This window comes from Cervus elaphus, chromosome X, assembly GCF_910594005.1.
Source record: "Cervus elaphus chromosome X, mCerEla1.1, whole genome shotgun sequence".
Classification (NCBI taxonomy): domain Eukaryota; kingdom Metazoa; phylum Chordata; class Mammalia; order Artiodactyla; family Cervidae; genus Cervus; species Cervus elaphus.
This window is the reverse complement of record NC_057848.1, coordinates 59103292-59117927: the sequence shown is the minus strand read 5'-3', so window position 1 is coordinate 59117927 and position 14636 is coordinate 59103292. Positions and strand designations below refer to the sequence as shown.

Genomic DNA, 14636 nt, shown 5'->3' with positions numbered 1-14636 from the left:
ACAGCTTGAAGGAAAAGCAGAACAAACAAAAATTCCCGGCTAAGACATAGGGATCCGGCACCGACCGCCTCTAACTACCTCCTGCAGAGCCCACGATCCCTCTGCCCTACCCGGAACTCTCCATAGGCCCCGCCCCCGCCTCTCCGCAGGCCACGCCCCCTGCCCCGCGGCCCGCACTCATTTGCTGGCACCTTCGTCTCCACTTCCCCATTGATCCGCCTGCGCTTCTTCTTCTACGCTCTCCACGCAGCCCCGCCTCTCTTAGAGCGGCAGTGCGGCGCAGGCCCGGCTCTTCGGCTTTCCCGGACCTTTTTCCTTGTCTTTTTCCCCTTCTTCCCAGCATTCCCGTTTCCGCTTTCTCACGGCTCTTCTGTTTTTCCACCTCTGAGGCGCTTCGCGCCCAGGGGTTCAGTGACGTCATCTTTCTGCGCTGCGCGGACACCCGCCGGTGAAGGAAGGAACGGCTCTGCCGCCCTTCGCTTCTTTTGTTGGGCTGCTCTTTCGGAGTCATGGCGCCGTCGCTATGGAAGGGGCTGGTGGGCATCGGCCTCTTTGCCCTAGCCCACGCGGCCTTTTCCGCTGCGCAGCGTAAGTGCCTGGGGGACGGGGACAGCTCCCATGCGGGACTCTGCGGGCGGCGTGTGGGCGCACCCAAGAAGGAGTGTCGGACCGAGTGGCCCAGGAACGGTCATTTGAGACCTTAGAGTTTGAGGTGACTGTGAGAAGCGGTGCGGGGCTCCTCGGTGGAAGGCTTGGAGTCTGAGTTTGAGGAGAGTGGGGCAACTGGGATTACAGCAGGGAAGGGGATGTTGGGGAGAGGGGATCGGTGGGCTGCGGGGTGGACAGAAAGGGAGCCTTTCTGGGAATCTGGGACAAGTGTTGTCAGATCCATCGTGGGGCTGGCAGAGTGTCAGATTGAGGACCTCGGATGCTCATGGTTCCATGACAACTAGGTGGACAGTGTCTTGGGCACTCCAGGAGGACTGAGAAGTTAGGTGACCACTTGCCTCTGGGAGGCACTGTGATATGGGGCAAAGAGCACCGGGCTGGGAGACTGGAGGGCTGGTTCTTAAAAACTTGCTTTACCGCTAAATCTGTGACCTTGGGCATATCATATCCCTTCTCTGATGCTTCATTGAGGTGGATTTTAATTCTTTCCCTTTCTATGTCAAAGAGTGATTTAGAAGTTTAGGAAGAAAGCAAAGTAAAAGTACCTTATCGTACACATACAATTGTATTGTCAAGAAGAAACTTAAGAGTCCAGCAGAGGATGCAGTGCAGTGGGACGGCTGATCTGTTTTGAGGTCTTCCTTCTCTCCTAGACCAAGGGTTAGCAAGCTCTAGCATGTGGGCCAAATGCAGCCTCGCTCTTGTTTTTGCAGTGAGCTAAGAATGTTTTTAGAGTTTTAATTTGTTGGGGGGAGGGGGGAAGCAAAAGTATCATTTTTTGATCCATGACAGTTATTTAAAATCCAAGTTTCAGTGTCCATCTGAAGTTTTATTGGCACACAGTCATGCCGGTTTAGGTATTTTCTGGCTGCTTTCTAAGGGCAAAGTTGAATAGTTGCAATGGAGATAGTAAAGCCTGCAAAGGCTAAAATATTTATTATCTGGCCCTTTACAGGAAAAGTTTGCTGATCTCTTTTGTAACCTATAGAGCCCACAAGGGCGGGGACGATGTATATTTTGTTCACTGCTGTAATCTCAGTGCCCAGCATAATGTTCCCTACAGTAGTTACTCAATAAATTTGTTCAACGAAGGGAGGAAATTCAGAGTTGAACTTTTTTCCTTTATTTGCTAGATTACTTTCCATCTTCAGGAATAAAGTGGAAAATGAAATGTGAATTCCTTCAAAGCTCCAGTTTTCAAGATAAAACCTTTCGTTCTATGTATTGTGTATATGGTAATTAAAATGATCCCATTATTAAAATTACTTTTTTAGGTACATGTATTATGACAACATTTGTCTTGACAGAAATTCAGCTTTAATTTTTTAAAAATTTATTTTGAGATTTTAGATTTACAGAAAAAATTTACAAAGATAGTGCAAATAATTACTGTATTCTCCTCACCCAGTTTCCCTCACTGGTAACATCTTACATTACTATGGTATGATATCACAACTAGGAAACTGACATTGGTATATTACTATTAAGTACAGTCTAGCTTTTATTTGGATTTCACCAGTTTTCCCATTAATGTCTTCTTTCTATTCCAAGAATCAATCCAGGATATCACATTACATTTAGTCTTCATGTTTTCCCAGGCTGCTTTCTCTGTGACAGTTTCTGCAAAACTCCAGTCTTTAATGATAACAACAATAATAGCTTACTGCGTGCCAGGCACTGAACTAAGCACTTTGTGTATTATGTAATTCAATCCTTCCAAAATCCCTGTGAGGTAGATGTTATTATCACCTTTGAAAGATGAAGAAATTGAGCCACACTGCTAGGAAACTTGCACAAAATTACAAAGATGATAAATGGGGGTGCTGGGCTTCAAATACAAGCAGTTTGATTCTGGAGCCTATGTGCTACATTGCTTGGTAAAATTCAGTCTTGAGTAATTGGTTGAAATTGTGATGTGCTTAGGTGCTAGAGGGTGCAGTGATGTCCCGAGGGAGTTCAGAGTCAAATGGAGAAACAAGTGATTCAAGCAGCAGTCACCATAAAGTGATATAGATGCTAAAAGTGAAGATACACGGAGATGGGAGCAGTTAATTTTTGTAGGTGGGCGGAGGGGTTAAGAGGTACCTAGAGCCTTGCTGATCAAAAATCATCTGGGACCTTGTCAGAAATGCAGAAACTCAGGCCCCACCTCAGATCTGTGAAATCTGAATCTGCATTTTAATAAGGTCCCCAGGTGATTGTATGCACATTCATTTGAGAAGTGCTGCCCTAGAGATTAGGATACAGTGGTACTGTGTCATTTTCTACTATAGACTTCAGCTGTAAAATATTACAGTCCTAGAGCAAGGAGACAGATGACAGAAGTCCAACCCTTTCGTTTTACAGACGAGGAAATGTCCTACTAAGGTAGGGTTAGAGTCAGATTAAGCTTCAGGCAAAGAAAGGTAGCTGGGAATTGGACAGTAGGAAGTTAGCCAAAACCTACTTTGGCATTGGTTTAATTTTTCTTTTACACCTGTCCTTGTGATGAAACTTGTGAGATAAAACTTCAGAAATGTCTCTAAACACATTCTCTCTTAAGAGTCAGTGAGTGCATGCTCACTCACAATTTGAGTTTTTAAGCATGTTCTATTAAGTAGAGGGCTTCCTTGGTGGCTCAGTTGGTAAAGAATCCACCTGCAATGCGGGAGACCTGGCTTCGATTCCTGGGTTGGGAAGGTCCCCTGGAGGAGGGCATGGAGGGTATTCTTGCCTGGAGAATCCCTAAGGACAGAGAAGCCTGGCAGGCTGTAGTCCATGGGGTCGCAAAGAGTCTAAGACAACTAAGTACAGCACATATTAAGTAGAGACTGCAAGGTTCCTCTAGAATTAGGATTTTGTGTTTTTATGTGAGATGAGAATGCCTTGTGGCATTTATCACTGCAGTAGGACCTCTTTTCAATGCTCACGTTGGAAAGAGACCAGTATTACCATTGAGGCTAACTGTGTCTTGTCAGATTGTGGCAGCAGGTAGCACCCTATGGTGCTGTGGCATGCTCATCTTTGCTGTGACGAACTTTGTTTTCGCAGAGCGCCTATCTTGTATCTCCTTTGATTCTCATTTTATTCCCATTTTACTAATGCAGAAACCTAGGCAGTGAAAAGATACTGTATTCTCAGGCACATTCCCCCTCCTACATTTTAACGCTCTGAGATTGAGATCCATGTTACAGTCCACGAGAGTGTCTTTCACATTGAATGAGATTGTGATAAACTGAAGAGCTGCTATTATGATCCAGGCTTTTCAACTTCCAAACCTTGATCCTTTTCCTTCATACCCTGCTGCCTCCTGAGGCTAAGGCAGTAGCAGAATTATAATTAAATCATAGAAGCAGAAATTGATGTACAGGAATTACTCCTATCCCAACACTGCCCCAGCATATTCTCTTGAGAAAAACATTTCCATAGCAATATTACTTCGTCTATATTATGTAATGGTAGTGCTATTTTAGAGTTGAGATTTTTCTGTAGATTTAATTTTTAAATAATTGTGATTTCTTTGATCAGTTAGTGAAAGAATTTAAGAGAATTCTAGTTTTCCTGTAATAATGAAAGAAAAGTTGTTTAGGTATTTCTTCCTTATGTTTGCTCACTTTTCACTCTTCCATTTTATAAGATGAGAAAGCAGGTCATGATGGGAATAAAATAGTTCAAGATCAGACTGACTGCCTTAGAAGATAGAGGTTTTTGAGGAATCCAGGATTAACATTGTTTCTTGTAGCATATGTCAGTTGCTTCTTTGGTATATTGATTTGCTTGCATTTTAAGAAAAATGGGCTACAGTTTCCTTAATGGTGTGCTTCTGGTTTATAGATCGTTCTTATATGCGATTAACAGAAAAGGAAGATGAATCACTGCCAATAGATGTAAGTTGGTCATTTATATTCCATTAAAATATATATAACCAAATCACTTTGTTGTACACCTGAAACTAGCACAACATTGTAAATCAACTATACTTCAATAAAAATATATATTTATATACAGTTTTAAAATTAGCCACATAGCTTAAAATGTATTTTTAAAAATTTATTTTTTATTCTCTTAATTTTCCAGACACGAAATAACATGTGTTATATACTTTTTGTCACTCATTATAAAGCCCAAAGATGTGGAAACAAAATATTTCTGTTTGGTTTCTGGAACTTAGTTTATTTATTTATTTTTGGCTGTGCTGCGCAGCCTGTGGGATCTTAGTTTCCCAACCATGGATGAAACCAGGCCCCTGGAATGGAATTGTGGAGTGCTAAACACTGGACCACGGGGGAAGTCCCTAGAACTTAGTTTAAATAGTCTTTCTAGAAGTTGCTCTGTCTATAGTCTGAGATGCACTTAACAAGTTGATTATTTGACTGTCTTTTTTGGCTGTACCTCGAGGCATGCAGAATCTTAGTTCCCCAACCAGGGATTGAACCTGTGTCCCCTGCAGTGGAAGCATGGAGTCTTAACCACTGGACCGCCAGGGAAGTCCCCCCCTTTTTAAAAAATCTAATTTTTTTTAGAAAAGTTTCTTCTATACATAAAGTTTAAAAACAAGTAAAACTAACAAAACATTGTTTAGGGGCATACACAGAGGTGGTAAAGATTAAAAAAAATAGGAAGTGCTTCTTTTTTTAAAGCTGCAGTGATATGTGAACTTCACTCAGTTTTTTATCTTTACTGGATTTTTTTTTTTTTGGGTCATACCTGTGGCTTGCGAGGATCTTAGTTCCCTGACCAGGGATCAAACCCATGCCTTTTTCAGTGGAAGTGCAAAGTCCTAACCACTGTACTGCCAGGGAATCCCTCCCCCCAATTTTTTTTAATCTTTCTTGGATTTTTAAAGTACAAAAGTAGTAAGTTCTTCATAGAATCAAACAGTAAGTGTCAAAAGTAAAATTGACCCCATATATTTAAAAAAATACTGACCCCATTGCTCACAATTCTACTTCTGTTCCCAACAGTTTGGAGTGTATCAGTAGTTTAGTTTTCTTCTATGCATAAACAACATTATCTTTGTTTGTGTGTATATAGCTTTATGTAACCAAAACACACATAATTTTTCTTTTAAAAAGTTACTGTGTTTATAGTGTGTACTTTTATAACTAGCTTTTTATTGATTTATCTTGACATATTTTCATGACAGCTCAGAGTTACCACATCCTTGTTAATGATGTCTCTGATTGCATTGTATGAAATGGGCCTTGGTACACTGATGATGGGGATGTAAGCCAGCATAACGTATGACATTAGATTTTGATTTAGAAAATTAGAGTAATAGCTTGTGGCTAATTTTGACTTTTAATTGTCTGTAATTCAAGATATGGAAAATGTGACTATTAACTCATTCTTCTGTTACCTTTGTTTTTGTGGTAGATGCATACACACATGCATACGCTTGCACATGTGTATATGCACTCATTTATATCTGTTTAAAATAACTTTCTTCTGTTTGCAAATGGGAAAATTTGAAAAATACAGATAATTACTATCAGGAAAATAAAATATGTCTGTAATCCCACGTTGGTTAATATCAAACACTGCAAATTTTTGCTTACATACTTGCACAACCTCTTTGGAAAGCAGTTTGATATTACCTAATAAAGTTGAATTTGTGTATACTCTCACACCAGTGATTGCATTCCCTTGTGTTAGGAGACATACACAAAGATATCCATCCTGACTTTGTAAAAGTTACAGACAGGAAATAGTCTGCATAGCTATCAACAGTGGATGGATAAATTGTGGGAATTTCATGTAATGAAATTCAGTGAAAATGAATGGACTATAATAACTGCATATCACAATAGGGAGGAATCTCACCAAAAGAAAAAAAAGCTCAAATGGGAAGAAGTAAGCAAGGTATGTTTTAGACGTACACATAGAGCTGGTAAAATAAGTAAAAGCAAGGAACTGATTAATATGTGATTGGGGCCAGTAGTTAACTGGCAGGGAGGGTGAGGGATATAATTGGAGAGGGATACCTGGGCCTTGAAAGGAACTGGTAATGTTCTCTTTTTTAAGTTGGGTAGTGGGTAAAGGGTGTTTTTTTTTTTTTTTTGAATACTCTGTGTTATCTAACATTAATACATTAAAACATTTATAGTTGCTCTTAGAAGTTGGTCATAGTTGATAGCTGAGTTCTGAATGGATCAGTACCTGTTTTGCTATTTGAGCAAAACCCAGACATATTATTGCAGCTGATCCACAGAACTTATAGAAGATACTATTGTGTTTGAGTCCAAATCATTTAAAGTGAGAACTGACTCCTTGATAGCATCTGGGAGAAATACCTGATAGAGGCTAGAAACGGAGAGAAAATTGTAAATTTTCATAATAGTTGTTTGTTGTTGAGTAATCTTAATCTTTATACTCACAGATAGTTCTTCAGACACTTCTGGCCTTTGCAGTTACCTGTTACGGTATAGTTCATATTGCAGGGGAGTTTAAAGACATGGATGCCACTTCAGAACTAAAAAATAAGTAAGTCTTTTCCTTTTCATAGACATTTAATTTCATGGGGAATTTGCTTCATGTACATAGTTTAAAATTATGTTTTCTGGTACATAAAAGTTGGTTTTGTTTTTACATTTTGATCATGCAGTTTGTATGAGTAATGAGCTAAAAAAATTGAGTTGATGTTTGATTTGATGGGAAAAATGGAAGTTGAATGACAGACTGTTGACATTAGAATAATATGTTATATTATGGTTGCTTAAAATTACTTGTTTGTTGGTTGGATAGATGGATGAAAATAGATATATAAGGAAGATATTCCCTCAGGAATGTTTTCCTTCTTTTCTCCCCTTCTTCCCTCTCCTCTACCTCCCCGCCACCCCTCACCACTTTGCTTCCCTGTCTTCTTTCTCTTTTCCTTCCCTTGCCCTCCCTCCCTCCCTTTTTCCGCTTTTTATCCTCTTGTCCCAGCTTAGTCTTTGGAAGATTAAGGGGTTTTCTGTTTCCCTTGAAACTAGTCTGTGACATAAACTCTGCTCTTGGGCACTTTCCTATCCTTGGACTAAAGTATATTTGTTATTCTGCTTTGCTTTTTCCTCCTACACTACTTCTAAGCTATTTTCATGAGCTTTGCTTGCTTTACTTTTCTGTATTGCTTGCTTTCATAGAATCATCCTTTAGCTTTGTTCGATTCAATCTCTGGACTTTACCCACCTTCTTGATCCTAGAAATTTTAACACAGTATTTCCTTAGAAGAATTCATAGTACACATTTATGTGTTACAGGAAATCCACTCCCTTTTTACTTTTACTTTTAAATTTACATTTCACATAGTCACATGTCAGGCTTCCCTTTTATGTGGGGGTATGCTTGGATTTTTAGGTGGGCTGACTTTGAGATTTGAGTTTTTATCAAAAGAAGAGTTCTCTTTCCTTCCAGGAAATTAATATTTAAAAACAAATCAACACCAAAAGCTGTACACTTCGGTGTTTGTGAACTTTTTTTAGACTACATATATCTCACTGGAAAGAAGAAAAGGATACTCCACTATCACCACCCACTACTGTTCTTACAAAGAGTCTACCAGGAATCACAGGCGAGGGGCCAAGAAAGAAAGAAGTAAAACAGAATGGCATTAAGTAGGTGGTAGCAAAATACATGAATTTAGTACATGAAAGCAAAATATACAGGTTTGGACAACAACAGGTACAGAAGGGCCAAAAGGAATATTTCGTTGTACTTGATTCTTGGAAGACAGATCAAGTGAGAATAAGCAAAGGTACAATATATGTACTTTTTTTTTTAAGGACTATTTGGCATGGGCTAGTGGTAGATTCACAGAGGTGATTAAAGTTGAGTGATTATTTGTTTTCATAGATATCCTGGAAGGAATGCCTGAATTAAAAATTTTCAAGGGTTTTATGTTGCTTTTCCGGGTTTCTTATTTTCCTTGTACAGGAAAAAAGTGAGATACAGTATGATTACCAATTATAGTCTAATTTTATGGATTTAAACTTAGTTAAAAATACAACCCATAGCAAATTCATAATTTATTAGAAGCCTACTTATTTTCAAATGGGCTTTTATCAAGGTTTATCTAAAATTGATGCTTTTCTTTTTTTAAGGACATTTGACACACTAAGGAATCACCCATCATTTTATGTATTTAATCATCGTGGTCGAGTACTGTTCCGGCCTTCGGATACAACAAATTCTTCAAACCAAGATGCATTGTCCTCTAACACATCATTGAAGTTACGAAAACTTGAATCACTGCGTCGTTAAGATTTTTACAAATTATAATAACAGGACAGGACACAGAGCTGGAATATTGGAGTTTGGGGTACAAAACACTCCCCCATCAGTATTTATATTGATCGCTCAGACCTAGTTAAAAAAGTCTACGGCCCTTATTTGTACACTGTTAATCAAGGCATTATTGCAGTATAAGTTATCTGTGAAGTGAGTCTTTGATCTTTCATAGAATTCTTTTTTCATTTAAAACAAATCCACATTTTTTGTAAAAGTCACTGTTTTGAGCACATTTCTTTGAAAAATGTTGATGGTTTTGTAATTATTTATTTTCTTAGATTTCTTTTGCACTACAGTTTTTAGGATCCTTTTGGAAATGGTGTGACTACTGCATTTTGCAGCATGAATGATAGTAAATGGTCTTAAGTTCGTAACAACAAATGGACTTCTCTAAAGAGACCAAAATGGTGACTTATGAGTTTTTCTTATGGCCCCTAAAAAGTGGCTCTGCTTCAGCAGATACTTGCCAGTTTTTAATTTATCCGTGACTTCTCACCCTACCCCGCTCCCATATACCTCCTAACATCAGCTGTCTTGTTTCATCACTTCTCTGGGGTTCAATGTGCAGTGAGCAATTTTTGTGTCAGAAATCCCCTGTCATAACAAATAGATTTAACAAACTCAACTTACGTAAAGCTACCTGTGTTCTCTTCATTTATCTGTAAAAAGATGTCCCTAATTGATTATGTAGTGTAAGAATAGTTGAAGATAGACCAAAAAGACCATCCGTGAATTAAACATCCTGCCTATGTAGAGGAACAGTAATCACTGAAGAAAACTGATTAGTTGTTACTAGCCAGTTTAACTTATTCAAAGCCTCTGTTATTTTATTGCATACTAAACTAGTGAATTAGTAAGGATAAAGGATAAAGGTAGATTTCAACGGAATTGGGCCAAATAGGTTCTAAATATTTGGAACTAATATCTTTTAATTTAAAAATTAAGGTCATAGCTTCCATTTTGTAGCAAACTTAGAGTTTTCTGTCTTCATTGTATGTTGCTGAAGGTAAGGATGAGGGTACAGACTAGAATTTTTTTAGAAATAGCAATCTTAGGGAAATTTGGCTAGCTGTTTGATCTGCTGGAAGCTTAACATTTCTTGGTAGAGAAGGTTGCTTTTGTTGAATTGTATGGGTGTAAAGGGAATTTAAATTTAAAAAGGAAATGTGCTTTAGGCAAGAATCATAAGATGCCCTTATCCTTGATGGCTTTTTTTCTGCTAGTAGTGAACCTCAGCTCTTCTGCCTGGTAACACACAGCCCAAAGTACAAGATTATTTTGTCATTGGGTTTTTAATCATTGTTTAGTTTTGTTTTGCTAACCCAATCTATCTGTGGAACACTGACTCTGCTCTCTAAGGAGAACAAAGTTAGAAATCTAAAATAATTTAGAAATGAGTTTAAAATGTGAAGTTGGGAGTTAAAGTGGTCGTATAACTCAAAGTCGTGTACGAGAAACAAGCTCTTTCCATCATACCTGTCTACCGTTTCCTCAGGTATGGATTGATTTGCAAGAGCCTCTTGTTTTCTTCTCTTTTGAGGCCTGTCTTCCTTTCCTAGTATGTTTTTATAATAAATTTATTAAGATATAAATCACATACCTTACTATTCACCTATCTAAAGGGTACAATTCAGTAGTTTTATAATATATTCACAAAGTCGTGCAACCATGATCACAGTCAATTTGAGAATGTTTTTGTCACCCCAGAAAGAAACCCTGTATCCTTTAGTAGTTACCTGTCCTTTCCTCCCAATATCTCCCAACCCTGAGCAACCAATCTCTCTGTCTGTATAGGTTTGTCTCTTCTGGTCATTTAATATGATTGGATTCCCATAGTATCTGATCTTTGGTGGCTGGCTTCCCAAATATTGTTCAGTTCTATGTAGAATGAGAACTTCTCATGTTAAAAACTATGAATTCTCTGAAAGGAGATGGTTGGTACGAATCAGTAGATGTAAGGAGGGAAGTCAGATTCCTAACATGTTTCTCAGTCAATCGGATGCTGAATAGGTTTTTTTCTCAGAACCAAGCATTCATGATATATTAATATGATTGTCTAGTCTCTAGAATGTATATTGAAATCTTTGCCTGCTCAGGAAAGTCTTGCTAAAAATGAGGCCAAATAATATGGCAAGTAATTGACATAGCGGACTTCAGTCATGTCTAATTTTGCTAGGAGCTTGTTTACCTCTGGTCAGGTGAGCTTCCCAAATTTTTAATTTCCTCCAGTGAATTTATGCTATCTTTTAAAAGTATGTACCATAGGATTGGGGTGATTTGGATGCATCATAACAGTGCTAAATGGATTAAGTTCAGAAGTTTTTTGTAATGATTTGAGGCAGTACTAAGGTAGCCAAAAATATAGTGATGTGAGCAAATTAAGCTTGCAGCTGACTATGATTTCAGTGACATTCAGAAGTGTGTACTGTTGAAGGCTCTCTAGAATATAGGAAGGCTCACTTAATCAGGGAAGCAGCTGAATGCTATGGCCTAGTGGCCCAGCTGCAGAAAATGCAGGTTGGCGAATTGGAGGCTGTGAAGCTCTGTAACTCCCTAATGATTGTTTCCTAAGCATTGTGGCTTATTTTGAGTGGCATGACAGCATCCCCCGGTTGTATGTGGCCTGTTTCCATGATGTATTGAGTAATGTTGTTTGTTGTGAGCATCAATGCCTGTAACACCAAGCTAAACACATTCTTTTGGATATGTTTCCTCTCTTTAAATGATCTTGCCCTGTCCAATAAATAAATGATTGTCTCACCCTGTTTTTGGTAGTGGTTTTTTTTTTTTGTTGTTTTGTTTGTTTGTTTGTATGTTTTACTTTTAATCTCATTTTCTTCTGCTTCTCTGTCCCCAGAAAAATGTAAGATTTAATTTTAACAACTGTATTTTTTCCAGTGTGATGCTTTTACTAAATTCAATGGATACTTTACTTTTCATTATACATGTAAAGTCTTACTGCAATTTTATGCTCTTTTAGAGTTAAAATAGAATATGTAATCTCATTTATATTTGTATTGATGAATTATCAAATACCCTTTGGAGTACAAGAATATTGGTCTGCAAGTAGCAGTGTCTAATCATTCCAGCACAAATTTGTCATATAGCCAAACTATTACAGAAATGGCAGTTTCTTATACTTAACAGGAAATCATCATGATTAAAGCATCAAGGGGCAAATCTAAAGTTTAATCCAAGAGGAAGTTCTGATTCTTTTAAAAGCATGGCACTTATCTGCAGTAGTTTGAAAGATAGCACTACTAGTATTCAAATCTACATAGGAATATCTAAAAATAACCTACTAATCAAGTGCTCTTTTAAAAGGAAAAAAGAAAGAATATATGCACATGGCAAAAAAATCAGATGGTACAGAAAGGTATGAGATTAAAACTTGCTCCCTTTCCTCCTGCTCCTAATAACCTCTCTCCAAAGGTAACCAGCTTTAAGTGTCTTGCATATTCTTTCAGGAAAAAAATAATTTGCCAGCAAGTATATACATAAAAAGTTTTTACATTAATGGAATCAGACTGTATATACTCTCTGTACCTTGCTTTTTTTGCTGTGTCTTATAAGATCTTTCTGTATCAGTATATATAGAAATACCTCATTCTTTTTAATGACTGTGTGGTATTCTACTATATATTGTGTTATAAATGTTAAAACATATAGACTTCCAGGTTGTTGGCAGTATTTTACTGTTGATAAACCATATTGTGATGAATTTACTCGTACATATAATGAGCTTAACCTAACAAGGTTAATTCCTAGCAATAGAATTGCTGGGTCAAAGTATAGTTTTCATTTTCAGGTCAGTAGGTATTGCTAAACTGATCTCCAGAAATCTGCCCAATTCTACTTCTGCATATAATGTATAAGAATAATTATTTATGAGGCCCTTACCAATATTGGGCACTCAGCTTTTTAAAATTTGATCATCTGAAAGTGAATAAATGGTACTTTGCCTCTTAATGAAGTTCTAATGCATTTTAATGAAGGAGATGGAACACATTTTCATGTTTATTGGTTACTTATATTTCATTTTCTGTGAACTGTGTGGTCATGTTCTGTTTTCGATTCGATTTGTTTTTATTAGTTTGTATGAGCTCTTTGTATGCTAAGAAAATTGGTCTATTGTCTTATGTTTAATAATATTTTCCTGAGTTTTATTTATTTATGTAAACTTACCAGTCTTTATGGCTTCTGGGATTTGTGCCTTGCTTTAGAAAGGCCTTCTTTACATTTAAGAATAAATTTAATGTATTTTTTCAGTACTTTTAAGTTTTTTTTTTAACTTTTTAATCTTTGATTCATTTGGAATTTAGATGGAAAGAGTGAACTAAGGATTCAACATTTTTCTCTTCCAAATAGCTATCTGGTTATCCCAACCCTATTTATTGACTTTTTCCACATTGATTTGAAAAACCATCCCTTGTATATTGTTTCCATATATATTTAGGTTTATTTCTGAACTCTGCAGTCTTTTCCAAAACTTAGCAGTCTTTTAATTACTTTAAGTTGTTATACATTTTCATATTAAGCTTTGCTAATATATACCACATTATTATTAATTTCAGGATATTTCCCTAGTTATTCTTGCATGTTTATATTTCTAGACAAACTTTAGTATCATTTTATTCGGTTCTAAAATCCTATTGCAAAAAAAAAATAAAATCCTATTGCTATTTTTCCTAAAATTGTAGGAATTTAACATAAAATATGAAAGAATAGTTTGATGAGTGCCAAGATACTTTTCATTTAGATTCACCATTTCTAATGTTTTGTTACTTTTGCTTTTGTTCTTTCCAAGTGTGCTTTTTTCAAAGCCCTCCTGAATTGTTTGTGGTGAGTTACAGACTTCATCATCACACTTCATGATATCATGACATTCCTAAATATGTCATCAGGCCTCTCCTATAAGAGTGAAGACATTGTCTTATTTAACCACAATACCATTCTCACACTTAAGAAAATGATGAACCATCTAATACTATATTCAGATTTACCCATGTATCCCCAGAATGACTTTTATAGCTGCCCCCACCAAGGTTCACAAATTACATTTTTAAATTTGTCTCTCCAGTCTCATTTATTTTTTTTCAGCTGTGCTGCCCAGCTTGTGGGCTCTTAGTTCTCCAACCAGGGATCGAACCTGTGCCCCCTGCATTGGAAGCACAGAGTCTTAACCAATTGGCCACTAGGGAAGTCCCTCTGGTGTCTCTTAAATAGTCCTTCTACCTCCTTTTAAAAATGGTATTTTCTAAATAAACCTTAGTTTTTAGAACTGTTTTAGATTTATAGAAAACTTGGGAAGATGGTGCAGAAAATTCCCACATAGCTTGCCTCAATTTCACCACTGGTTAAAATGTTAGAATGATACATTTGGTAACAATCCTTGAACCAATATGGATACATTATTATTAACCAGAGTTAATATTCAGATTTCTTTAATTTTTACCCAATGTCCTTTTTATGTTCCAGGATTCTGTCCAGGATATTAGCTGTGATGTCTTAGACTTCTCTTGGCTGTGGCAGTTTTTAGACTTTCCTTATTTCTGGTGACCTTGACAGTTTTAGGAAACTCAGGTATTTTGTATGATATTCCTCTATCTGGATTTGTCCAAAATTTTTTTTTTACCATTATTAGACTTAGATTATGTATGGCATTGTCATACTGCGGGTACACATTTATTAACCTGAATTATCGATCTTGATTTTTTTTT

General features: G+C 37.1%; 1 protein-coding gene across 1 annotated transcript; it reads left to right on the top strand.

Moving 5' to 3' along the window:
• Positions 1-252: 252 nt before the first annotated feature.
• On the top strand, positions 253-11676 carry MMGT1 (membrane magnesium transporter 1). The gene is made up of 4 exons (XM_043895504.1): positions 253-588; positions 4483-4535; positions 7028-7131; positions 8730-11676. The coding sequence occupies exons 1-4, from the start codon at positions 510-512 to the stop codon at positions 8887-8889; spliced, it is 396 nt and encodes a 131-aa protein (XP_043751439.1). The 5' UTR covers positions 253-509; the 3' UTR covers positions 8890-11676.
• Positions 11677-14636: the final 2960 nt, after the last annotated feature.